The sequence below is a fragment of the Gracilinanus agilis genome, chromosome 3 (assembly GCF_016433145.1).
Source record: "Gracilinanus agilis isolate LMUSP501 chromosome 3, AgileGrace, whole genome shotgun sequence".
NCBI lineage: Eukaryota > Metazoa > Chordata > Mammalia > Didelphimorphia > Didelphidae > Gracilinanus > Gracilinanus agilis.
In genome coordinates this window covers 158,873,019-158,901,008 of record NC_058132.1, presented here as the reverse complement: position 1 = coordinate 158,901,008, position 27,990 = coordinate 158,873,019, and the positions used below count along the sequence as shown (strand labels likewise).

The following is a 27,990-nucleotide window of genomic DNA, read 5'->3' as shown; positions in this document are numbered from 1 at the left end:
ACACTGCTATCAAACAGAGGTGACAAATGAAAGGTACTCAAAGATATACATTTATACAAACCTGTATGTGTGTACATATATGAAAAAATAGAGATAGACATATGCATCAGAAAAACAGAGTGGTAAGAGTTAACCCCAGCTGGAATATCATTTAAAATGGAGGCATAATGTTTCCCTTAAAAATAAAGCAAGCAAAGAGCCTGAGTGGTATGCATGTTATACATTTTAAGGAAAAATAAGAGGTCGCTCACCTGTGATTATAGACTTCCAACGAGGGAGAACTCACTACCTGCTAAGGTAGCCCTCTGCAGCTTCTACCCATTGCTAACTCTGCTCTGGGACCAAGCAAAACAAATACAAACTCCCTTCTATGAACTAGTTCTGTTTCCCAAAACATTTTTTCTCTTTTTCTGGCTAAACATTTCCATTTCCTTCAGCCAATCCTCATAAAGGCATGATTTCCAACTTAACAATATCTTTTCTAGAAAATGTTGCTTAGGACCTAACTCACACTGTAGTTGTGATATGTTGAGGGCCTATTACAGAGAGACCTTCACAGTCTTGTACCTAGATTCGAAGCCTCTCAATACAGACTAAGAACTTACTAGTTTTCTTGAATGCCATGTCATACCATGGACTCATTATAAGTTGGCTAATATGACTCATACGCAAGACCCTTCTGGAGTCTTCCCTTGGTTACAACATTGAAATACAGTTTAAAATCTGAACCTGAATGAAAATTAAAGATACTTCACCTTTCAAGAGGGAACTCAATTATAGTGTGGAATTTTCCTTGAAGTGCAGCAGGACCGTCTCCCACCTCGATATATTTGTTGTCAGGCACAGTTGGAGAATTGACCTGAGCTTGTGTTCGTGCCTGGGCTTCTTCCAATGTCAGTAGTTTGGTGGATGGAGAGGACACTAACAGGGACTTGGGCCTTGAAAGAGAAGCTGTAAATATAATGGGGACGTTAATCCTAGCACAGAAAAAAAAGTGTGGCTGAACAAATTGTGTTATATGCTAGTGATGGAATACTATTGTGCTAAAAGGAATAATAAACTGGAGGAATTCCATGTGAACTGGAAAGGCCTCTAGGAATTGATGCAGAGTGGAAGGAGCAGAGCCAGAAGAACATTGTATACAGAGACTGATATACTGTGGTAAAATAGAATGTAATGGACCTCTGTACCAGCAGCAATGCAATGACCCAGGACAATTCTGAGGGATTTATGGAAAAGAACATTACCCACATTCAGAGAAAGAACTATAGGAGTGAAAACACAGAAGAAAAACAACTGCTTGAACACATGGGTTGATGCAGACATGATTGGGGATGTAGACTCGAAACGACCTCACCAATATAACTATCAATAATATGTAAATAAGTCATGATAGATGACACATGTTAAAACCACTGGAAATGCGCATTGGCTATGTGGGGGGGGAGTAAGAACATGAGTCATGTAACTATGGAAAATTTTTCTAAAAAAGAAATTTTAAAATTTTAAAAAAGAAAAAAAGTATTTAATAAAAAAGATTTAGGTGGCTTTCTGTATTCCTGCCCTAAAAATAACCAGAATACCTGCTCAATTCAAGAAAATGTTTGTCAATCACCTATAATGGACTACATTGGGCTAGGTACTAGTTTTCCCAGGTGGAAAACAGCAGAGTCTTTGGTCTCAAGAAGATTACACTCTAATTGAGGACTTGTTTGAATCATGTACACAAACAAAATACTTATAAGAAGATAACTAAAGATATAGGACAGGACAGGTTGTGTGATATTCAAGGAGGTAATAATCATTTCTAGTTAAAAGGGAAAGGTGAAATCAGGAAAATCATGAATGACTGAAAATAAAAGCATTTACTAAGTGCTTACCATGTGCAAAACACTAAGTACTAGGGTAAGAAAAACACCAAGATGGTTTCACAGAGGAGGTTCCATCTGATATTCTTAAACAAAAACAAGGATTCTCGTAAAGAGAAATGGGGTATAAGTAGTCTATTAATAAGACTGTGTTCAAAGTTACAGATATGGGAGACAGGAGAACAAGGTATGGAAACAGCATGTATTCCAATTAGACTGTTTGAAAATGATGTGAAGTAAGGCAGAAAAGGCAAAAAGATGAGACTGAGCATTAAGCCGGGAGTTTACTACCATAGTCTGTGGTAATGCCCTGTAGCAGTGAGGGTCCCAATTACATTTTTGACAATGGGAGTGGAAAGAAGGATAAAGATGAAATAATTTGAGAAGGCAGAACTGATGAGGATTGGTTACTACTGATTCAATTTGGGTAGTAAAGGACAGGAAAGTAGAGAGAATGACTACCTGACTCAAGAGAATGGCACTGTCATCAACAGAAACCAGGAAGTTAGAAGGAGGAATAGGGTTTGGCAGGAAAGATGAGATAAATTCAACTTTTGCTAACTTTCAAAATGTGTAAACATCACTGCCAAAATTATTTTTAGCTATAATTTGGTGAAAACCTGAATTACTAAAAAGTTAGAATGAACTTAAATGCTGCAAGGCTATATATGCAAATAGTATCTTCTTTATTCACAGTAAATGGCTTTGTTATGATCCCTCTGTTTAAGGAATTAGGAAACATTCTAACATTATCTTTTTTATGTTCATACAGAAAAGAAAATTGATTTACCCATTTTCATGCTTTTAGGAGAAATTAACTGTGAGTCAATACAAGCTTAGCTATACCTGCCCCATCCTGAATGACTGCACTGATTTTGCAGCTGAAGAGAACATCCACATGATTAAGAATAAATTCAACCACCACAGACTGAATTCTCACTTCCATGAAGGCAGCTGTTCCACTAAAGCAGGCAGATTCTATCTGTTTTGATCTATGGAACAAAACAGATTCCCATTAGATATTTACAAAAGGAAGCAGATGATATCAGTCATCCAACTATTCATGATCACATTTGGTTTTTGTTGGCAAAGACACGGAAGTAGTTAGCCATTTCTTATTCCAGATCATTTTATAGATGAGGAAACTGAGGCAAACAGGGTTTAGCGAATTACAGCTAGGAAGTGTTTAAGGATGGGTTTAGACCTAGGAAGATAAGTCTTCTTGACTCCAGGCCCAACACTGTACCATCTAACTGCCCAAACAATGAGATATGAATCACTAAATCACTGAATCTTAAAGATGAAGGAAACTTAAGGGATACCAAAACATATTATTGAAATTTCTCATTATACAGATAATGCAACTGAGACACAAGGTAATGGTCACAATGGCCACAGTGCCATGTACTATGTAGATTCCTCTAAATCAATAAACACTTATTAAGCACCTATTATGCTAAGTGCTAGAATATAAGCCAGTGTCAAATGAGTTACAATTTTCAAAGTACTTGAAAAAGAAATTGCCTATTTGATGAAGTATTATGATAAAAAATAATTTTGCATTTAAAATTTTTCTTAAAGGATAGTGTTAAAATGAATCTTATATTTATGACAAGTTTATTAAAGGCAGGAAATAAAGTATGTTACCTTAGAAGATTTGGAGCCCAAACAATTGCTAGGTTCTTCGCATGCATATTTGTGATAGAACAATAGTCAGCTAAAAGAGACAAGTGTCTCATCAAGAATTCCAGTGTTCTAGAAAATGAAACAAAACACAAAAATCTGTTAGGCAGAAAATATTCATCAATTAGCATTCTACTCCACAATCTTTTAAACAGAGAACCCTCATGAATCAAAGTATATTTCTCCAACAGCAAAAAGGAAACCAAGAATATTAAAATAAAATTAAGTTTTGCCATCAATTGAGTTTTATTATTATGTAACTGGAAGAAGGGAATTATAGATACTGAATGTGGTTATTGCGACCACAAAAAGTCAATAAAACAAGAATTGGGCAAGCCTGATCAAATAAATCTCTGTTATGGGCCCAACATTTAGAAAACAATTTATACAAGTGGTCTCTGACAATATACACCTAATTTAAGGCACAAGAATAACTTCTTGGGGGAAAGAGTGCCAGTTAAGTGTCACAATGGCACAGAAACTACCTTTCCTAAACTTCCTGTTGGTGTTGCTAGGTAAGATTTCCTTCCCCTTCATCTTTGACCAGGAACTACCTGGGCCTACTCTCCCTCCCTCCTGCTTATTCTCTGATATGACTTTGGCCCAAAGTGACAAAGTGAGAAGGAAGCAATAAGCTTTCTCTGTTATTTTTCTTTCATCTAGCCAAGTGTCTGTCACTAAATGAATGCTTATTCTCTTTGTCGCTTCCCATACCTAGTTCCTGTCTCATCAGGGTTCCCTAGTCTCTCTCCTTTCTCTTCATTCTACTCTCAAAGGTGACTCTGTAACTCAGTCTGTCCTAAGCTTCACCTCAGAGTCTTCACCCCTCACCAACCCTTTTGGAGACCATATGCCAATGCAATGAAGTTGCTTCAATTTTCTAAAGGTTTAAAAGTCCTACTTTAATTGCAGGAGAAATTGGGGGGTAGGGGGTCAAGGAGAAGAGGATACATTTCTGGCTTCCTCAAATGGAAAAGGAATTCATCTCATATATGATAGGTTCTATAATATCATTAATACAGTACTAGTAATAGTAAATTCTATATAATGCACATTAGACTTGGAGTTAGAATTCCAAATTCCAACTGAGACACTGTGTGATCCTGGACAAATTAATATCTCACAAAGCCTGTTTCTTCATGTGCAAAAGGGAGATAATAACAGTACCTAATTTGTAAGGTCGTTATAAAGTTTAAATGAAATAATATATGTCAAGCACTTTGCAAACCTCTAAGCAAATAGAGATATGCACTATTATTCTAATTACTTCAATCCCAGAAAAGATTAAATGGGCTTTTGTGGCCTAGTTATAGGAATCTAACCATCCCAATGATATCATTACAACAGAGTTCCATATGAATTGTTTTAGTAAATTAGGAACCACCTAAATAAAAAAACAAACAAAAAAAAATCTTGGCTCATAGCTAGATAGAATCATCTGTTCTAATCTTGCAGAGTGATTGGTTCATGTTCACAAAGAATCAGAAGCAGGGCTTGGATTTAAACTATTCTCTTTTTCAATCCAAATCCAGGCTTCTTATGATGCTGTGTTACCACCACTTAGGCACACATTTGTTTGGCAAGGCATTGTTTTTGGCAATATGATTTCCATATTGGGTTATACCAATGAAATAGCTCTATAAAACCACATCTAGTTTCTACATACAGCAGACATATCAACTAGAGATTAATTAACATTCTCTGCTATATCAAGAGCAAACTGGGTTTCTAATAACTCTAAGTTATAAGTCAAGAAGACAATGAATTCCAGAATCCACTAGAGGGAAAGCTTGTGACATATTCAGGAATTTGGAGCATGAAGTTATTTCCTCCAAACCTTAGAGCAGCATTGGTAAAACTTTTAGAGATTGTGTGTCTGAATTGCCCCTTCAAGCCACCTGTGAACCCCTCACCCCTCCATTACCCCAGAGAGAAGAGGGAGGAAGTGCTCACATTGGGAAGCTAGGCAGGGGGCAGGGCATGTAAAAAATGTCCTCAGGCACAGTGGAGAGGGGGAGAGGAGAAGCCCCCTCAGGCACACTGGCCCACAAATGTTATGGGTTCACCAACACAACCTTAGAGCCTATCCTTTGTTTTGTTCAATTTAAACCTCTCTTCTCCTTCTTTAAATATCCTCACATACTTTAAGATCAAGTTCTAGGGCTTTAGTTATAGGGGTATTTGGTAAAGCTCTATCTTCTCCAGCTTAAGGTCAGTACAAAATTTATTTTCATTAAGGAACAGTCATTTAATTCCTGGATCTTCTTATAGAGATGCTTAAATTACAGGCTTTTTCTCATGGTAAAAGTAGTGAGAAAGGGACACAGGAACAGTTTATGATTTGCATTCTGAAATTCAGCAGTGAAAGTAAATACTGCTCTCTATAGCTAAGTCTTCAAAAGAATAAGGATAGATTTCATAAGAACCCAGAAACTGACTTAATAAAAACGATAATTCTGCCTCTTGATCAATAATAGCACTTTATATAATATGGTATGCTTCTCAAATATTATATTATTCAATCTTCACAAAACCCTCTGAAGTCAGTATTATTATTCATATTTTTAAGATAAGGAAGCTATGGCTCAGAAAATTTAAACCAAGCTCTTAGCCAGGCTTAACTTTGCTGAGTGAGTAAGGGTTATAGATAGAGGATTAGATGGATGGTAGGATTAGAGACTTAGAGCTGCAAGATACCTCAAAGAATACTGAGTCTAAAGACCTCCTTTTACATTTGAAGTAACTGAGGCCCAAAGAGTTTGCATGAAGTGACTTGTTCAAGGTCAAAAAGGTAATAAGTGGCAGAGCTGGTATTTGAACCTAGGTCTTGCTGCCGTCAAATCTTAAATGCTTTCCATTGAGTTGCCCTGACTCCTTAGAGTTGGGAGACCTAATTTTGCAAAACAAAGATATTTTTTTCCTGTGACAAAACCATTTTGGAAATATATTTTGCAATACTGTATTAATTTACTGGGTGTGGTACCACAATGCCTGCAATCAGAGCTACAATATGGCTCCAGTTGTCAGATCTCTAGGACTGGGAAATTCTGAGCTGCAGTGGTCTATGTTAATTAGGTGTTTGAATAGTTTGGCATCAGTATAGTGAGACCCTGGGAACTAAGAGGCCACCACTTTGCCTAAGGAGTAATGAATTGGGTCAAAATGGGATCAAAGTTACTGTGCCTATTAGTAATATGATGTGCCAGGACCATCCCCCAAATTTCAACCTGGGCAGGCGCACTCAATCCTTTTTTAAAAATTGTATTAATTTTCAATGATAGAATAAATTAAGGTTGCAATTTTAACTTAATTTTTGCATGTTCAATTTTAGAATACTGTGATTTGCAAAATTTAAAGTTTCCATCCTCTTTCCTCCAGTGATATTGTATCACTGTAAGTTATTACAATAGTGTAAAGTAAGAGGTGATGAGAATGTGAAGTAAGATGGTAGTGCTGAGGGAACAATTTATAACATGCATGACATATTTGAAATAAATTCACTAAAAAGAAAGACAGCACATACTATGGTTGCATGTCATCTAATTCATATCATAAGATAAAAGCAATTTGAGTACTTTAAAATTTGGGTAGCTAGACTTTTTTTTCCCCATCAAAGCTGAATTATTGAAAAGTTCTTCCTTTACAATATATCTCACAATCATTCTACTGCCACCATTCTATTTTAAACTCATCACTCCTCACTTGGACTACTATTGTAATAAGTAACCTAATCATGGGTGTCTCTATTTTCACAGTCTGATCCATTCTTCACAGAGCTGCCAAAATGACCTTTCTAGAAGCCCAGGTCTGCATATCACTCCCTTGCTCAAAAATCTTTTTCAGATTTATTTCCTCTATAGTGAAATGTAAATTCCCAGCTTGGCAATCTAAGTACCCATACTAAATTTCCAATTCACATTTCCAATTTTATTTTATATTCTTTTCCTTTACACACTCCAGGTTCCAGCCAAAAGAGATTTTAAACATACATTTTGCAAAGGTAAGATATCTACTATTAAAGAAAAGAAAAATTATTTCCTTCAGATAATTAACAGAGTAGTTGCATTAGAGCACCTTGGCAGGGACTCATCTTTTGTATTCATTAAGTTGTCCAAACCCAGCACTCATCAGGATAATGAATTTTTAGCATTTAAAGGGATCCTAGAGGCCAAATGGTTGAACCTCTGTTTTTATAGCCAAGGAAGTGAAAAACAATTTCTGAAGAAAAGAATTGAGCACAGGATTGACAGAGGGGTAAATAATTTGCCTAAAGTCAAACATCAAATATTAAGTGACTGAGGCAGCATTGTGAGGATTGCTCACTCCCTATTAATCATTTGAAGAAAAATATATTTTTTAAATTGTAATATGTTACCTTAGCAAACTATGTCTTTACAATGTAAAAAAAAAACAATGGAAGAAACTGTTTATATGTTAACTGTATATTACATAGTTTTTAGTAGCATATTACATAGTAATATACTAGTAGTATATTACATAAGGCATCCAAAATGGAACTCCTATTTCTCTGCAATGCTATGCCTCTAAATATCTATTTCTGTAGAGGGTTTCCTCATCCTTCCAATATCCAGGTATGGATCCATGAATTTCCTCTTCACTCTTTGTTCTTCCTCATTGACCATATTCTAATACTTATTGGTGATCTTATCAACTTCCATATATTTAATCAACATTTAGGTTGAGAATTCTTAAATCTACCTATCTTTCCCTAACTTCTTTGCTAACTTCAAATATTACTTCTCCAATTGTTTTTCAGACCTCTAGAACTTGATGTCCAGCAGAAATCTTAGACTCAACATATCCAAAATCAAACTCATCTTACCCACCTAAAACCTCACCTTGAACCTTCATCTTTACTGTACAAGACACTATCTTCTTCCCAGGCCTTTCAGGATCCCAAAATGTTATCACCCTCTACTCCTCACTATTTCTCACCCTCTAGGTCCAATCATTTGCTAAGGTCTGTTGATTTTACCTTTCCAACTTTCCCATTCTTTCTTCTCATACTGCTACAACTTTGGTGAAGGTCCTCATCACCTTAAGCCTAGAAGATTCATTTTTCCTAATCCATTTTCCACAACCAGTCATTTTCTTAAAATACAGACGTTACCCAACTGACAGGCATCCCCTCAATTTCCAATACTTTGCCACCAAAAAGAAAAAGCTTCTATAAATATTTCTGTACATAAAAGGTCTTTCCTCCTTAAAAAAAAATCTTGAGATACAGACCTAATAGTGGTTTTATTAGGTCAAAGGGTAGGTATGCATAGTTTTATAATTCATTTGGGAGGAGTTCTAAATTGAACTCCAGAATGTTAAGACCAGTTCATAACTCCAGCAACAGTTGGTTAGTGTACCTATTTTCCCATGACCCATCTAGGATTTGTCATTTTCCTTTTCTGTCATGTTAGTCAATCCAATAGATGTGGGTATTATCTCAGAGTTGTTTCAATTTCCATTTTTCTAATTACTGTTGATTCCAAGTATATTTTCATGTACCTACTAATAGCTGTGACCCTACTCAAATCCCAATGGCTTCCTATTGCCTCCAGGTTCAGATGTAAAACCCTTCTTTTTCTGGCATTCAAAGCTCCTCTCTACCTTTCCAGACTTTCTACACTTTATTCCCTTCCAATAACCCACTTCCTGCTCCATTAACAAGAACCTCCATCTACTTTTTCTCTGGCTATCTTTCCATTCTTGGAATGTTCTCCCTCTTCATCTTCATATACTGCCTTCTCTGTGAATAAAGCAAGCCTCAAAGCTAGAGAGCTGAATTCAAGTAAGTTCCACCTCTGATGCATATTGATTATGGTATCCTAAGCAATTTATTTAACCTGTCATTGCTCTAGGCAACTCTCTTATATCATGTGTTGCAGAAATGGTGTCAATCTACATTGATGGACGGAATTTCCTTACCTGTGAGGTCTTTATAATAATGGATCTGCAGGTTCCATCCCTATCTCTCGTATTCCTTTATTCAAATCAAACTGGCCTACTATTTATTCCTTGTCTCTAACATTTCATATCCTGCCTTGGTGCTTTCTTTTTTTTTTTAAACATTTATTAATATTCATTTTTAACCTGTTTACATACTTTATGCCCCGACTTTCCCCTTCACCCCCCCGCTATCCCCTCACCCATGGCCGACGCACATTTCCACTGGTTGTAACATGTGTCCTTGTTCAGGTCCTATTTCCATATTGTTGTTAGTTGCATTGGTGTGGTGATTTCGAGTTCACATCCCCAATCATGTCCGCCTCAGCCCATGCGTTCAAGCAATTGTTTATCTTCTATGTTTCCTCTCCTGCAAATTTTCCTCTGAATGTGGGTAGCGTTCTTTACCATAAATCCTTCAGAGCTGTCTTGTGTCATTGCATTGTTGCTGGTACAAAAGTCCATTACATTTGATTTTACCATAGTATATCAGTCTCTGTTTACAGTGTTCTTCTGGCTCTGCTCTTTTCACTCTGCATCAATTCCTGGAGGTCTTTCCAGTTCATGTGGAATTCCTCCAGTTTATTAATCCTTTTAGCAGAATAGTATTCCATCACCAGCATATACCACAGTTTGTTCAGCCATTCCCCAATTGAAAGACATACCCTCCCTTTCCAGTTCTTTGCCACTACAAAATGCACAGCTATAAATATTTTCATACAAGTCTGTTTATCTATGATCTCTCTGGGGTACAAACCCAACAATGGTATGGCTGGATCAAAGGGCAGGCATTCTTTTATAGCCCTTTGAGCATAGTTCCAAATTGACAGCCAGAATGGTTGGATCAGTTCACAGTTCCATCAGCAATGCATTAATGTCCCAATTTTGCCACATCCCCTCCAACATTCATTACTCTCCCCTTCTTTCATTTTAGCCAATCTGCTAGGTGTGAGGTGATACCTCAGAGTTGTTTTGATTTGCATTTCTCTAATTATTAGAGATTTAGAACACTTTCTCATGTGCTTATTGATACTTTTGATTTCTTTACCTGAGAATTGCCTATTCATGTCTCTTGCCCATTTTTCAATTGGGGAATGTCTTGATTTTTTATACAATTGATTTAACTCCTTGTATATTTGAGTAATTAGACCCTGTCAGAGTTTTTTGTTATATAGATTTTTCCCCAATTTGTTGTTTCCCTTATGATTTTGACTACATTATTTTTGTTTGTACAAAAGCTTTTTAGCTTAATATAATCAAAACCATTTAATTTACATTTTGTAATTTTCTCTAATTCATGCTTGGTTTTAAAATCTTTCCTTTCCCAGAGATCTGACAGGTATACTATTTTGTGTTCACTTGACTTATAGTTTCCCTCTTTATATTCAGGTCATTCACCCATTCTGAATTTATCTTGGTATAGGGTGTGAGATGTTGATCTAAACCTAATCTCTCCCATATTGTTTTCCAAATTTCCCAGCAGTTTTTGTCAAATAGTGGATTCATGTCCCAAAAGTTGGGCTTTTTGGGTTTATCATACACTGTCTTGCTGATGTCATTAACCCCAAGTCTATTCCACTGATCCTCCCTTCTATCTCTTAGCCAGTACCATATTGTTTTGATGACTGCTGCTTTATAAAAGTATAGTTTTAATGTCTGGTACTGCTAGGCCCCCTTCCTTCACATTTTTTTTCATTATTTCCCTTGATATTCTTGATCTTTTGTTATTCCAAATGAAATTTGTTATAGTTTTTCCTAATTCAGTAAAGAAGTTTTTTGGTAATTTGATAGGTATGTCACTAAATAGGTAAATTAATTTGGGTAGAATGTTCATTTTTATTATGTTAGCTCGTCCTACCCATGAACAATTAATGGTTTTCCAATTGTTGAGATCCAGTTTTATTTTTTTGGAAAATGTTTTGTAGTTGTTCTCGTATAATTGCTGTGTTTGTTTTGGTAGATAGATTCCCAAGTATTTTATATTGTCTAGGGTGATTTTAAATGGTGTTTCTCTCTCTACCTTTTGTTGCTGTGATGTGTTGGAAATATATAGAAATGCTGATGATTTATGTGCATTTATTTTGTATCCTGCCGCTTTGCTAAAGTTGTTGATTATTTCTACCAGCCTCTTAGTTGATTCTCTAGGATTTTTTAAGTAGATCATCATATCACCTGCAAAGAGTGATAGCTTAGTCTCCTCATTGCCTATTTTGATACCTTCAATTTCTTTTTCTTCTCTAATTGCTATTGCTAGTGTTTCTAGTACTATGTTGAATAATAGAGGTGATATTGGGCATCCTTGTTTCACTCCTGATCTTATTGGGAAGACTTCTAATTTATCCCCGTTGCATACAATGCTTGTTGATGGTTTTAGGTATATACTGTTTCTTATTTTTAGGAAGGGTCCTTCTATTCCTATACTTTTCAATGTTTTCAATAGGAATGGATGCTGTATTTTGTCAAAGGCTTTTTCAGCATCTATTGAGATAATCATGTGATGTTTGTTTATTAATTGTTGATATGGTCAGTTATGTGGATGGTTTTCCTAATGTTGAACCATCCTTGCATTCCTGGTATAAATCCCACCTGATCATGGTGGATGATCTTCTTAATTACTTGCTGGAGTCTCTTTGCTAATATTCTATTTAAGATTTTTGCATCTATGTTCATTAGGGAGATTGGTCTATAGTTTTCTTTTTCTGTTTTTGGTCTACCTGGCTTTGGAATCAGTACCATATTTGTGTCATAAAAGGAATTTGGTAGGACTCCTTCTTTGCTTATCATATCAAATAATTTGTATAGTATTGGGATTAGTTGCTCTTTGAATGTCTGATAGAATTCACTTGTGAATCCATCAGGTCCTGGTGATTTTTTCTTAGGGAGTTCTTTGATGGCTTGTTCAATTTCTATTTCTGATATGGGATTATTTAGGTATTCTATTTCTTCTGCTATTAATCTAGGCAATTTATATTTTTGTAGATATTCATCCATATCTCCTAAATTGTTATATTTATTGCCATATAATTTGGGCAAAATAGTTTTTAATGATTGCCTTAATTTCCCCTTCATTAGAGGTGAGGTCTCCCTTTTCATCTTTGATACTATCAATTTGGTTTTCTTCTTTCCTTTTTTTTATTAGATTGACCAGTACTTTGTCTATTTTATCTGTTTTTTCAAAGTACCAGCTTCTAGTCTTATTTATTAATTCAATAGTTCTTTTACTTTCGATTTTATTAATTTCTCCCTTGATTTTTAGTATTTCTAATTTAGTTTTCATCTGGGGATTTTTAATTTGCTCGCTTTCTAATTTTTTGAGTTGCATGCCCAATTCATTAATCTCTGCCCTCCTTAATTTGTTAATATATGCATTCAAGGATATAAATTTCCCCTTGAGTACTGCCTTGGCCGCATCCCACAGAGTTTGGAAGGATGTCTCATCATTGTCATTCTCTTCAATGAAATTGTTGATTGTTTCTATGATTTCTTCTTTGACAAATTGGTTTTGGAGAATCATATTGTTTAATTTCCAGTTGGTTGTTGATTTGCTTGTCCAGGTGCCCTTACTAATTATTATTTTTATTGCATTATGATCTGAGAAGGTTACATTGATTGTATCATCTCTTTTGCATTTGTTTGCAATGATTCTATGTCCTATAACATGGTCAATCTTTGTGAATGTACCATGTATAGCTGAAAAGAAGGTGTATTCCTTTTTGTCCCTACTTATTTTTCTCCACATATCAATTAAATCTAATTTTTCTAGGACTTCATTCACCTCTCTTACCTCTTTCTTATTTATTTTTCAGTTTGATTTATCTAGATCTGAAAGAGGAATATTTAAATCTCCCACTATTATGGTTTTACTATCTATTTCCTTCTTGAGCTCTGCCAGTTTCTCCTTTATGAATTTGGATGCTATACCACTTGGTGCATATATATTGAGCAGTGTTATTTCCTCATTGTTTATACTGCCTTTAATCAGGATGTAATGACCTTCCCTGTCTTTTTTAATCATATCTATTTTTACTTTGACTTTGTCAGAGATCATAATAGCCACTCCTGCCTTCTTTTTCTCATTTGACACGCAAAAGATTTTGCTCAAGCCCTTAACCTTAAAACTTTTGTGTGTCTACCCGCCTCATATGTGTTTCCTGTAGACAACATATGGTAGGATTTTGGTTTCTGATCCACTTTGCTATTTGCTTCCATTTTATGAGCGAGTTCATCCCGTTCACATTCAGAGTTATAATTATCAGTTGTGCATTCAATGACATTTTTGTATCCTCCCCTAGACCCACCCCTTCTTCTTACACTATTTTCTTTTAAACCAGTGGTTTGCTTTGAGCCGCTATCCCCTATCCCCTCCCTCAATTGACTTCCCTTTCTGCCCCCCTCCCTTGTTATTCCCCTCTTTTTGTTTTTTAAAGGCCTAATGAATTCCCTCCCCCTTCTTCTCCCCTCCCTTTTTTGACCTCCCCACTCCCCTGCTCCCTTTGGTTTGTCCCTTCTGACTTTCTCAGTAGGGTTAGATAGAGTTTTTTATCCCAATGGATAATAAAGCTACTCTTCCTTCTCCGGGTTGATTACCCTGAGAGTAAGATTTGATTATTCCCTCTTAATGCTCTCTTCCTCTCCTTCTTATAATAGTATTTATCTCCTTCCCTTCCCATGCCCTCTTTGTGTGTAATAGAATATCCTATTTTTCTTATCTACTCAGATTTTTCTTAGTGTCCCCTACTATTCCCCCCCCCTTTCCCAACCCCCATGTCATCTTAGACCATTTAGTATCCTATCCTCTCCCTATGAATTATTCTTCTTGTTGCTATAATAGTGAATATTATAATAGTGAATAGAGTTCACTACAGAGAATTATACATAGCATTTCTCCACATAGTAATACAGATAATTAGATCTTATTTAAGCCCTTAAAGAGTCAAATTTAAAAAATTATAAGTTTTTTTTCTTTCCCCTCTGTTTCTTATTTACCTTTTCATGTTTCTCTTGATTTTTGTGGTTGGGTATCAAACTTTCCATTTAGTCCAGGTCTCTTTTGTGCAAAAACTTGGAAATCTTCAATTTTGTTGAATGCCCATACTTTCCCCTGGAAGTATATAGTCAGTTTCGATGGGTAGTTGATTGGTGGCTGAAGGCCCATCTCTCTTGCCTTTCTGAATATTGTGTTCCAAGCCTTGCGGTCTTTTAGCATGGAGGCTGCCAGATCCTGTGTGATCCTGATTGGTGCTCCTTGATATTTGAATTGTCTCTTTCTGGCTTCTTGTAAGATTTTTTCTTTTACTCAAAAGTTCTTAAATTTTGGTATTTTATTCCTTGGTGTTGACTTTTCTGTGTCCATGTAGAAGGTGATCTATGGATCCTTTCAATGTCTATATTGTCCTCTTGTTGTAGAACTTCAGGGCGATTTTGCTGAATAATTTCTTTAAGTATGGAGTCCAAGTTTCTATTAATTTCTGCCTTTTCTGGAAGACCAATGATTCTCAAATTGTCTCTTCTCGACCGGTTTTCTTGGTCTGTCACTTTCTCATTAAGATATTTCATGTTTCCTTCTATTTTATCAGTCTTTTGACTTTGTTTTATTTGTTCCTGTTGTCTTGAGAGATCATTGTGTTCTAATTTTTCAATTCTAGCCTTTAAGGACTGGTTTTAGGCTATAATCTTTTGGTTTTCTTTTTCCATCTGGTCATTTCTGGTGTTCAGTTTGCTTATCAGTTCATTTGATTTCTGAGCCTAACTTTCCAATTGCAAAATTCTGCCTTTTAAGCTGTTATTTTCTTGCCAGATCTCTTCCATCTTCTTCAACATCTCATTTTTGAACTCTTCAATAGCTTGTGACCAGCTTTCATTTTTTTGGTAAGGTTTGGATATGATTACTTGTTTGTCTTCCTCTGTTGTCTGGATTTTCTCTGTGTAAAAATTGTTGAGTGTTCCAGAGTTTTTCTTGATAATCTTTTTCTTCTTCTGGAGTTCTCCACTTGCCATCATTCGCCCCACCCCTTTTCAGCTTTGTCTTCACACTCAGGGTCTGCCTGTGCTTTCTAAACTCCGGGGGGCTCCGGTCTCCTTGTCCTTGGGGCAGGCCTCCTGGTAGTCCTCGGTCTGCCCCTCTGCCCGAGTCTCCTTCAGCAGTCTCAGGGACTGCTTCCACAGCCGTGCTCCCATCTGCTCCGGGTCCTCACTGGAGGTCCAAGCCTGGGCTGGAGATCTTTATTCAAGCCTAGGGCACTGCCTTCACCCACACAGACGCTAGGGAAAGTCTCTGCATTAGAGATCTTTGTCCCCGGCCCCAGGCAGTGCCTTCACCCGGGCAGATGCTCGGGGAAAATCCATGCGCACCCCCCAGCCACTTGGGGTCCCTCATCTTGCAGCACACAGGTACAAGCCCTGGGGCTGCTAGTAATTTACTGGTTGCCCCTGTCCTGTTTTCACTCTTGTGGGTTGATCTTAGCGTTGTGCAAGGTGTGTAGTGTGGGGGAGGGGCTTCTTCCTCTCGCGTTTTAGTGAGAGCTGTTTCACCCCTTTATAGTGTGGAGATGCCCCAATTCTGTGTACCTTCAATGCTGCGCCCTGTTGTGGGGTTCCTTCATTCATCTGGGTTCGTTTTTATGTCCCCTTGAGGAGTCCTGTATGCTTCGGTTAGGAGAGATCGAATAGCTGCTCCTTACTCTGCCGCCATCTTAACCGGAAGTCCCCTGGTGCTTTCTTTGGATAAGAAGGTCTCTATTTCTAGTTAGAATTCTTACTTTCCCCATGCTCCCAGTTGTTATTTCCCCCTACTCAAATTACTTTGTATCATTTTCTTGCATTCTTTTGCATATATGTATCTGTGGACATGTTGTATCCACCCAATAGAACTTAAGCTCCTTGAAAGCAAGGGCCCACTTCATTTTTGCCTCTTTCTCTTTCCAGTATTGAACACAGAGCCTTGGAACATAGTAAGCATTTAAGAAATGTCTGCTAAATTAAATATTATCTGCGTTAACCTTTGTGATAATTTTGGTTTTATCTTACCAAAGAGTTAATTTTATTTTTATGTTGTTCTGGATAAGTCTCAAAGTGTTACTGAAAACATCATACGTAGCAGATGTATCACAATTTGTAACCACTGGAATTTAGTGATCATATTGATGATGTACTGTAATATTTCTGAGAGAGAGTAAAATAAGACTATTTTATTAATTTAATGACTGGGATATGTCATATGAGTCTAACAAAGAATTTCAGAATTGAGCAGAAACACAGAGCTGAGAGGGAGACAAATGGAAAAAAAAAAAGGTGGTCCGAGAGAAAAGCTCTTTGAGCTAATCATAATAGATCAGACGATCAAAATGTCTAGAGTTGCAAAAGATTTCAAAAAATAATTTAGTGCAACTTCTTAGCAAAAAAGAAAAAAATCACCAAATAATCCAAGATAGATTTTATTTTATTCTATATCCTTAAGGATCTTCTGGAACAAGAACTTTACCATTCATTTTGTACCTTAGCTTATCTGTCTGATCTTTAGTTGTCTTGATAAAATATATTTATTTACTGAACTTATGTTCTCTGCTAAAGTAGAGAAAGGCTACAAAAATGTGGTCTTTATATAAATTCTTAAAATATCATTGTATTTATTAATTTGTCCACTTTCCTTCTCAGTGATAAATTTTGATTTTAACCTTTCCACATAGAAGCTTATTTTACTTCTCTTTAATCATTTTTGCCATTTTGTAAATTATCTAGATTTTTCATTTTATACTTCTCTTAATATATCCTGGAATCACATGGAAAGAGAGAGGGGAGGATGTGGGTGAGTGTGTACCATAGTTTTGATCCTCTTTTTGTGGAAACAAGTATTTTAGCGAAAGTTAACAATGATAGACATAAATTATCTTATAATTTTAACTCTACTGTTCCACATTTTAGCAAGTTACTTGATTAATCTTATGAACCGAACGATACCAAGTGTTTAAAAAATTAACCTACTCATCATTTCTTATAGTGTAATAGAATTCTATCACAATCGCTTATCACATCTTGTCCAGCCATTCCCCAACTGATGGATATTCCTTCAATTTCCAATTCTTTGCCACCACAAAGGGAGCTGCTATAAATATTTTGGAACACATAGGTTCTTTTCTTTTTTCCCCTGATCTCCTTGGGAAACAGACCCAACAGTGGTATTACTGGCTCTAAGGGTATACATAGTTTTATAACACTCTGTGTATAATTCCAATTTGGAGGAGCTTATATTCTAATGAGAGGTAACAGGTACATAATAGAAGTATACAGAGTTAAAGGATTACTGATGGACAAGATGCTATCTTATCTCTGTACATTGTAAAGATCTTGTTTACTCCTAAAAACAATAGAAGCCCAACACGTATTTGATGTGTAATGACAGAGGTCAACCTTTTATGAGGATAGCCTGGAAGTTTATGCCAGAGGTAGATCATGGTAGGTTTTTACCCACACTTCTAGATGTCCAGTAAAAATAGTGGTTATCTGGATTTTCCTGCCTATTTTTTTTATCACTTGTCTATGGGATGGTATATGTTGCTAAATGAGCTGTTTTCTTGCTGACAAGCCTCGCAAGGTTATAACAATCCTTAAAGCTGTCTAAAATGAATAGCAAAATCTCTCAACCACTTCTTCCTTATGTGGTCGATTTCTTGTGACAGAATGGAGGAAACAGGAGTGGGGAGAAACCAGAGAAATCAGACTAAACACCATGACATCTTAAGTAAATGAAGCTTAAACACTTTGTGACTTAATTTCCTCATTTGTAAAATGGGGACAGACTTGATGGCTTGCAAAGTCTCTTCCAGTTCTAAAAACTGTTTCTATGAAGTCATTTTAGAGAGGAAGGTACTAGAATCTGAGAAGTCCATAAAAACACTCATACAGAAGGTGGGCCTTGATCTGGGACACAAAAAGGAAGCCAGAAATTCTAAAAGACAGCAGTTGGAGGGAGAGAACTCAAGGCATGATGTTAACTAGGACAAAGACACATAAGTGGGAAATGAACTGTGTATGAGGGATAGCATGCTGCCCACTATGGCTGGACTACTGAGCTCATGGCAGGAAGAACTGTGTAAAAAGACTAAAAGACAGGAAGACAGGTTATAAAGAGCTTTAGGTGCCAAGCAGAAGAATTAATATTTTACCCTAGAAGGAAGGAAATAAACATTTATAAAATCTTCCCTCTGGCATTAAGAGTAGATCCTAGAGGTAACAGAATCTAGTCATTGGAATTGAATGAATGATCAGACATACACTGACAGCTGTGTGTAGGACAGAGTGAAGAAAGAGTCAATATAGGGAGTCCAATCAAAAGATTAGTGTGATCCGAAGGTGTGAGTGGACAGAAGGGGACCCATGTGAGATATGTCATGGTAAAAGAAATTTTGAAGATTTGGCAACAGATTTGCTATATGGGGTGTGTGAGAGTGAAGAGTTGAGGATAATACTGAAGTTGTGAACCTGGTTGACTGGAAGGATGGTGGTGCCCTTGAAAGTAATAGAGAAGATAATTCTTAAGGACTTATGACAAAGGAAGCTATTCACCTTTAGAGGAAGAATTGCTAGAATCAGAATGGAGATGAAAGCATACGATTTTTCACTTTAGTGTGTGTTTTTTATTTGGAGTTTTGGTCTTATATGAGTATTCTCTTACAACAATGACCAATATGGAAGTAAGTTTCCCATGATAACCCATGTATAACTAGATCAAATTGCTTATCATTTCCTGAAGGGGGTAGAAAAGGGAGGGAGGGAGGGAGACAATTTGAATCTTATAATTTTGGAAAATATATGTTGAAAATTATTGCTGCATGTAATTGGGAAAACAAAATATGCATTTAAAAAAGAAAGTAATAGAGAAGTCTGGAAAAAGGATGAGCTTGGTGGGGGGAATAAATAATTTGGACATAATAAATAAATTGGACATAATAAATAAATTGGACATAATGAGTTTTTGATGTCCTTGGGGCATCCAGTTCAAATGTCTGATAGGTAGTTGGTGATATGGAGATGGAACTCTGGAGAAAGAAGAAAGATATAGAGATCCAGGAATCAATCATGTAGAGATTAAAATTAAATTCATAAATTAATAAGGTCACTAAGAGTAAGAAGAAAATAGAAGAAGGGGCACTGACTAGATATGGCATGGATGGAAATTCAGAAAGGAGACTAAGAAGGAATGAATAGACAGATAAGGAAGGAAAACAAAAAAGATCAGGATCATAAAACCCCAAGAAGAAAGAGGATCCAATTCTTTCAAGTTACAACAGTGTTAAATTTTGCAGAAACCTCAAAAAGGTTTAGGTTTGATTAAAGGCTATTAGATTTGGCAATGAACAGATCATTGATCACTTTGGAGCAAACAATTTCAATTAAACAATAAGGTCGGAAGTCAAAACTACAGAAAGTTTAGAATCAAATGAAAGAAGTGTAAACACTAAGTCAAGATGGCTTTTTCAAAGGGTTTAGCTGAGAAGAGGAAGAGAGAGAGAGAGAATGATTGTTAGGTGACGTTGGTCTTTTCAAGTGAGGATTCTTTTGGGGAGGTTATTTTTTGGAAAAGAGAGATTTGGGCATGTTTGTAGATAGCAGGAATCGGTAGCTAAGGAAGACCTAAAGATTAGGGTGGAGGGGAGGATAATGGAGATAATCAATTTTCTGGAAAATTTGGAAAGTGCTAAAATCAAGAATATGTGTGGAGGATTTTGGTAAAAAGAATGGATATGTCTTCATGAGAATGATATTAGAAAGGACAGAGTAGAGGATAATTTCAGAAGTATGTGGTATAAGAAAAATAGGAAAAAAGAGATCTTCATGAACAGCCTCAGCTGTTAGTTGAAATGAGGCGAGGATGACATCTGAAAAGACTAGAAGGAATGAAATGGGAGCGTTGAAGACAAAAGAGAAATTTTGGAAATAGCTGCTGAGGTGAATAGGATAATAAATCAACATATATCCAAGAAATCAAATTTAATTGTTACCATAAACATTTTATATAAAATTAGAAATAATTATAATTCTTAAAAATTATTACATTTCTCTATTAAAGGTTTAGCAAATGCAACACCAAAAAGACATGTTGGTGATAAAGTTAAATGACATAAACTTAAATGAAGGGCTTTTCAAAAGAAAATAATAACTAAAAAATATGTAAAATCTAATTCCTGAAAAAATTTACTTTTGGAGAAAATTTTAAGTGAGATATCCAAGGAGAAAATTTAGTTTTAGTTATCAATAGACCTAATGCCTAATATTTTAAACCTAGGGCAGACCTGTAATGTGGTGGAGGAAGTTGTTGGATGACATCGTGGATTTTTATGAGTCGTTCTTCATCTGTCGCTGCAGAAACTGCATCCTGTGTAACACAAAGACAGAGAGAAAAGCCAATAAGTTTATCTAGAAAGGAATGATTAATTGAAGCTCTTGAGACCCAGCTCAGTTTTCAAACTGGATTTCTTTACCTTCACATACTAAACTGGAAACATGCAATTTAATAAGTAAGATTTATATTTATATTCTCATTGAAATTGATAAAAATGCAATCATAAAAGCTGAATGAAAAAAATTATGGGAGATTAAGTTAGAGAGTCAAAGACAGACAAAAGAGAAAAAAAAAACTGCTGAAATAGCAAGGGCCTGTGATTGGCAATGACTCTTTGAGGAAAAATAAAGAAAATTTTCAGTTAAGCCTCAGGTTTGGCTTTCAAACCATTACTTGCATTTGGCCAAACCAATTAGCTTTTCTTCTTTCGGTCTTTTATTCAAACCCACAATAAAGTTCCCAGCTTAAACAAAACTTGTTTCCAAAGCAGCAAATACTTACAGAAAATTTCTCATAGAGCTGGTAAGTGAGCAGAGGATTTGGGAGTTCTCGAAAATACAGTTTACAAAGGGAGCCCACTGAATGTATATCTTGAACATAAGGCTCTTTTGTCAGGTCGGGAATATGTTCAGAGTCAAATTCATGCCTAAAGAAAACAAGTAGAAATTAAAAAATCAAATTCTGTTAGTAAAAGAAGTCATGATTAGAAGAAAAATAATCATAAAATAAAAGCTATGAGGATTCACTTTCTCCTTGGAATATGACTAACAATAAGTGACTGATTAGATCTGGATTTGTATGTTCTGAAAGAGCACAGTTCCCTCCCCTCCCCCCACCGCCCCGGCCCCCATCCCTCTCAACAGTCCCACATACACACAACCACCATCCACAAAGCCTACTGTCACAGGTGCTGGGATAAAATGGCCATTTTTGAATCAAACTTCAAATAAGATCCTTAAATGCTGAAGGCTGAATAGTCAAACTGTTTTGGAAATGCTAAAATTTAGGAGGCAGCTGGTCTAGATCAAAACTACAGTGTACAGAAATTCCTTGGATGCAAGCTGTAGAACTCAGTAAATTTCTGCTGGCGAGAGAGAAGGCGGCCAGAAACCACATGAAGTGATTCCTTACAGAGCCTTTGCTTTTCACATATTGGGGGGAGGGAGAGAACTACAGTATAAAATGTTCATGAAATACAAGTTGTTTTCAAATGTCAAGTCAGGCTAAACTTAATCATCACTGGAATATGAACATCAAAATAGCTGGTTCAAATTAGCCAACATTGATTCATAGGCATGAGACCTAAGACTAAATCCTATGGAGATTAGTTTTTGGAGGCTCACCTAGCATCTAAATAACCTGTTATGCAAAGAATATTAACTTTTTTTTTTAAACCCTTGTACTTCGGTGTATTGTCTCATAGGTGGAAGATTGGTAAGGGTGGGCAATGGGGGTCAAGTGACTTGCCCAGGGTCACACAGCTGGGAAGTGGCTGAGGCCGGGTTTGAACCTAGGACCTCCTGTCTCTAGGCCTGACTCTCACTCCACTGAGCTACCCAGCTGCCCAAGAATATTAACTCTTAAAGACAAAAGAGCCCAAAATGAGTCTTTTCAACTATGATTTTACCACAAGTAAAGGTTGCCCTTGGTGACTCATAAAGATAAGCTCCGTAAACAAATAAACTCATTGGTAGACAGAGGAAATTTTAATCTATAGAAATAAAACCAGATAAAAGGATAATGAAATATACAGACTCAAAACCAATATATATTTGTCTCTGAGAATATATGCCTCAAAGAAGGATTACTTTCAGCCTCCAGTATGTAATTTATTGATTCTTAAATAATTCATATAGCACAGTCCTCAAATCCTAAGAATTCAAAATTTATCTGATGTCCACAATCAACTTTTGACTCATTTACTGGGTTTATAGAGAGAAATGTTACAGTGGTTAATATCCACAGTAGTGAAGTGGAATCTATATAATAATGTTTCCCAAATCATGCTTTGTGAAACTCCAGTATTCTAAGCAAAATTAATTGGAGTTCTGTAAGAAAAAAATTTGTGCTCGCAATATTGCCTTATCCTTACATATAACTATCTCATTATTGATATATCTAAATTAGTCCTGCCTTTCTCAATTTTCTTTGAAATTTAACTGTACATTTCTCTTTGTCTTGGGTTGTTCTTCACCCTTAGGTTCACTAGACTAGCATCTATAGCATCACTGATGTAATTCAAGTTTAAAATATCACAAAGTCAAATGGGTTTAAGAGACATAGTCTTGGGGGTTCTTTTATTTCACATTTTAAGTATAACCTATAGCCTAATACATGATGACATTTAATCTCAGAATTTAAATTTATAAGCCACTTCTGAAGATGATATTGATCTGGTTTGGGAAAGAATTCTATTTCATTCAAAAAACAATTAGTGAGCTCCTAAAACATGTAAGGCACTGGACTAGGTCCTTGGAAAAAATTAAATAATCCATTCCTTTATGTAACTTTATTTACTTCTACTGCTGTGGTTAACTTTTTTTTTTTAATGTCACAAAAGCGTCTTGGGTGAAACAGAATAACATTTTTACATAATTTTTAAAACACCAAATTTCAGTTAGAGGTTAATGGAAATAAAAATGTAATTTTTTTCCCCATCCAAATTTATGGACCACCTGAAATCTCTTATGGTTTTTTTTTTCTTTTTAACACTTCATCCTCTCTTAGAATCAATACTAAGTATCAATTCCATGGCAGAAGAGTGTCAAGCTAGACAATTGGAGTTAAGTGACTACCCAGGGTCACATCACCAGGACTGAAATCTGTGTTAAGAATCTCTGTCCTAGTTAGATATATCATGCAAATAAGTAAATACAAAGAAATTTGAGAAGATAGGAAAGCAAGGGCAATGGGAAAGATTCATAGAAGGCTTCAGGAGGTAGAACTCAGCTGAGGATATACGGATTCAAAGAATTCTAGCTGAAAAACAAGTACATTCCAGGCAAGAGGGACAGAGTAGGTGAAGGACTACTTGTATAAAAAGGAGGTGGGAGAGGTGGCAGAAAGGAATAATGAGAAACCAGGTTAGGAAGGTAGACTAGAGCTACATCTTACAATTGCTGGGAATGATGCTGAGTGAAAGAGTTTGTGTTTTACCCTACACAGACTATGGAGCAATTGAAGGAATTTTAGCAGGAGAGGGGCACATGTCCTTTAGATGACTTTATCAGATGAGATTAGAGAGAGTGGCAAAGACTGGAAGAAGAAGATTAGTGAGAAAGAGACCAATTAGGAGGCTATTATAATAGTATAGGAGAAAGGTGATAAGAATCTAAACTAGAACCTTGATTATGTGAATGGAGAAATATTCTTCAGAAAGAATCAAATGAAAGAAAAGGAGGAGTCTAGGATGACTTTGAGGTTATGAATCTGGCTAGCATATATACCTTCCATCAAAAAGAAGTCTAGAGAAAGGAAGTGTTTATGGAAAGAAGTGTTCAATTATATTTTGGTTATGGAGAAATTAAAATGTCAATGAGATGTTCAAATAGAGATGGTATGGGCCTGTGAAACTGTAACTATTGTGATTTACTTTGTAGTGTCATTTTTTTTTGCAGTTTCTAAGATGCATTCTTATGATTTGTACAAGGATATGTTTACTTCTTACAATTTTTTTTACTTCAATGGCCATCTTCCAACTGGGGAATGTAAATTGATGGATAGGTTTGTAGTTCTTTAAGATTCTATTGATAATTAAGACCTTTATCTACATATTAAGATCCTTATGTTTTAGTTTATTCCCCACTCCCAATAGTGTAAGAGTTAGCATTCATATGTAGAATCCCATAAAGAAAAGCCCTAAGCACTTCCAAAATGCCTTGAGTCCTTATTCAAAGAGAACTTATCAAAGCCATTCCTAGCCACTCATCCAGAGCACCCAGGAATCAGAGAAGAGGAAAGAGAATAAGTGATTATTAAGCACTTTACCCCCTTCCCTCTTCCAGACCCCAACTAATTACTGCATAGATCTGGAAGTGAAGATAGTATATAATATCTTGTTTCTACCTACTACCTGAAAATGAATAAGCATCTTTATTACAAATTAGAAACAAGAATTTTCCAAAATAAAAAGGCAAAGCTGGAAAGTCATCTTTAAAACTGCCTCACTATCAAGTCACTCTAATATAGATGAAGTATTGAGGGACTACATCAACTTCCTGCTACCTACAGTTGGAATATCCTTGAATATAATATCTTTTCAAGTAGAAGTTTTGCAAGTTTTTTCATATGCACCTCAACCCTCCCTTCCCCTAAGATGATAACTGAACACATGAAAGCAAATAAACTCATTAAGGAAGAGGGTATAAAGAAAGGAGAAAAGGGCCCAGGACAAAGTTTTGGGGGACAATGAGTCTAAGAGAAGGGGAAACAGATAATAAGTAAATGGAGAAGGAAAAGTCAGACAGAGTAATACTGAGAACAAAGAGTACTTTAATTAATAAAATTTGGTCAATAACTTAATGTAAAAGGGATAAAGAGCGAGAGGCCACTGAGAGCCCTGACCAGAGCAGGTTCAATAGTAGCAGAATGGCAATGGACAGGCAACAATCCACGTAAACTCTCCCAATATTCCCCTCCAAAAAATAACTCCTTAAATCAAATTTTGGAGCAGCAAAGTAAACAAAAGATCAAAATGAGGCATTTTCCCAGCCTAAGACAACTTAGGGGGTTGGCAGGAGAGGTCTGTGGCCCTAGAATGGGAGTTAGCCCAGAGGGTTGTAGCACCAATACCAGTTTTTGAAGGAAGCCTGTAGTAGCAGCTTTGGGGGCTCTCAGCTCAGAACCATAAAGGGGTCAGAAAACTGGGGGAAAGAGATTAAAGGGAACCCTTTGCTGGCACTGGATATATCTAGAGGTGACTGGCAACTCTACTGCCCACAGCAGTTTTGAGGCCCAGGCCCAGGGCAGAGAAGAGCACTAGTGATTGTGTCACAAGGGAGCAGGGGCCATGGGTGCAGTTCCAAAGCAGAAAGGAACACTAGCACTTGCAGCCAAAGGAGAAATAGGAGCCTTGGTCACAGTATGAGAGTCAAGTGGAGTGATAGAGTTTGTGGCTGATGGAGAGTGAGGGTTCCTCCTAGGAAAAAAATAGAGTACATACGAGGAGAGAAGGGACCACGCCAATCCCCAGATCATAACACCTTGAAAATAATGAAAACTTACAGATACCTAGAACAAGCTCTGAAAACCGAAGCATGAAAAGCCAGGAGTTTGGGACAGTGCCTTCCCACCCCCAAGGTGAGCAAAGCCCAACTCTAACAAAGTGCAAAGTCAAGAAACAGGCTGTGAAAATGAGCAAACAACAAAAGACCTTGATTGAAAAAATGCTAATTTGGTGGGAGAAAAGACCCAGTCTCAAAATCAGAAGAAAACAATGATGTGAAAACTGCTACAAACAAAGCCTTAAAGAAAAAGTGATAATTGGACCAAAGACCGACCAAAGGATTCCCAGAAGAACTAAAGAAAGAGAATTAAGAAAAGATAACTAACAGTTTGGTTTAAAAAAAAAAAAAGCGCAAAATTCCGGAAGACTAATAGCTGTAGAAGGTAAAATAGGGATTGAAAGGAACCAATGACTTACTGAAAGAGATCATAAAATGAAAACTCATAGGAATATTGTAACAAATTCTAAAACACCCAGATCAAAGAGAAAATATTGCAAGCAGCCAGAAATAAACAATTCAAATATCATATAGGCTCACGGTCAATCACAAAAAGTTTAACAGCTGCTATGATAGGTGAAAAAGGTGATACTGGGAATGGGGAATAAATAATAAACTGAGGACACACTCACTCCTCACAAAGGAAGGACAAACAGGGGAACACAGGTAAACCAAATGGGGATGTCAGTTTCAGGAATGTCACTTGACTTGTAACTGACAAACTGCCAATCAGGGAAAAACCAATGTAGTGGATTCTTATAACTAAGAGGAGACAGGAAGTACTAACAAAATTGGGTTTAATGGAAAAGACTGAGGGTAGTAGGGAGAGGGGTGTTTCTATGCTAACAGATTAACCTAAAAGTTAACTAGACTAAAGTTTCACTACACTAAGAGGGCTGAAAAGGATTTCTCACAGTACAAGTTCAGAGATGCTCCAAGCTGGTCACAGATGTAACAGGAACAAGTTCAGAAGCAGCCAGTTAATTCAAAACAGACTCCAGGGAGTAATGTAGATTGACCTATTGACCACCAACAGATAACCTAGTCCTATCCTCAACCCAGGTCACTATGTTTCCTTGCAGAATCTCTTTCTCAGTGGTATCCCACACTGATAGCTCCTTGGGTATATGGCAAAACGTGGACCACACAGCCAACACACCTCCTTTCCTCTAGCTTGGTCAAACTCCCACTCCTTTTTTCAAAATCCCAGCTTTGTTCCATTATGGAACCCTCAGGTCTTTAGACACAGTCTGGGTGCTACTGCTTAATCTCCCCATTACATAGGGGAGGAAAGGGCTTGGATTCTGATATTCCAGGAGGCAAAGGATCTAGAATTATAACCAAGAATAAGTTTACCCAACAAAACTGAGCATAATCCTTCAGGGGGAAAATGGCTATTAAAGAAAATAGAGAATTTTCAAACAATCTTCATTAAAAATATCAAAATTGAATAGAAAATTTGACATTCAAACAGAAGTCTCAAAAAAGTAAAAAAGGTAAATATGAAAGTTTAATCATAAGAAATCCAAGGGGTTGAACTGTTTACATTCCTATATGGGAAAATGACATATGTAACTCTTAAGAACTTTCATTATCAGAATATTTAGAAGAAATCTACACAGACAGAAAGAGCATCAATTATGTTGAGATGATCTCCAAAAATAAAAATGATGGGGTAAGAAAGAGATGCACTGGGAGAGGGGGGAAGAGAGAAGTAGAATGGGAAAAATTTACTCACATAAAAGAGGCACATAAAGAAGAGCTTTTTTATTGGAGGGTAAAATGAAGTTGAGATATGCAATGTGTGAACTAATTTACTCTCATTAAAAATGTTTCAAAGAAGGAAGAACATAACAACACTCTTACCCAACTGGGAAAAGCAAAAGAGATGGCAGATAGGGAGGACAGACTAAGGGTGGGG

The 27,990-nt window shown here is 36.4% G+C and overlaps 1 protein-coding gene across 2 annotated transcripts in view; it reads right to left on the bottom strand.

The window, feature by feature from the left end:
* The window catches only part of ARHGAP32 (Rho GTPase activating protein 32), a 262,767-nt gene that overhangs the window by 11,136 nt on the left and 223,641 nt on the right, over positions 1-27,990 (bottom strand). For both annotated transcript variants that reach the window (XM_044668328.1, XM_044668329.1), the window contains 5 exons: positions 21,349-21,493; positions 20,798-20,880; positions 3,516-3,623; positions 2,715-2,860; positions 756-951 (listed from right to left, as the gene is read on the bottom strand). In XM_044668328.1, the coding sequence (XP_044524263.1) occupies positions 756-951; positions 2,715-2,860; positions 3,516-3,623; positions 20,798-20,880; positions 21,349-21,493 (678 nt within the window). The remainder of the gene's footprint in view (positions 1-755; positions 952-2,714; positions 2,861-3,515; positions 3,624-20,797; positions 20,881-21,348; positions 21,494-27,990) is intronic.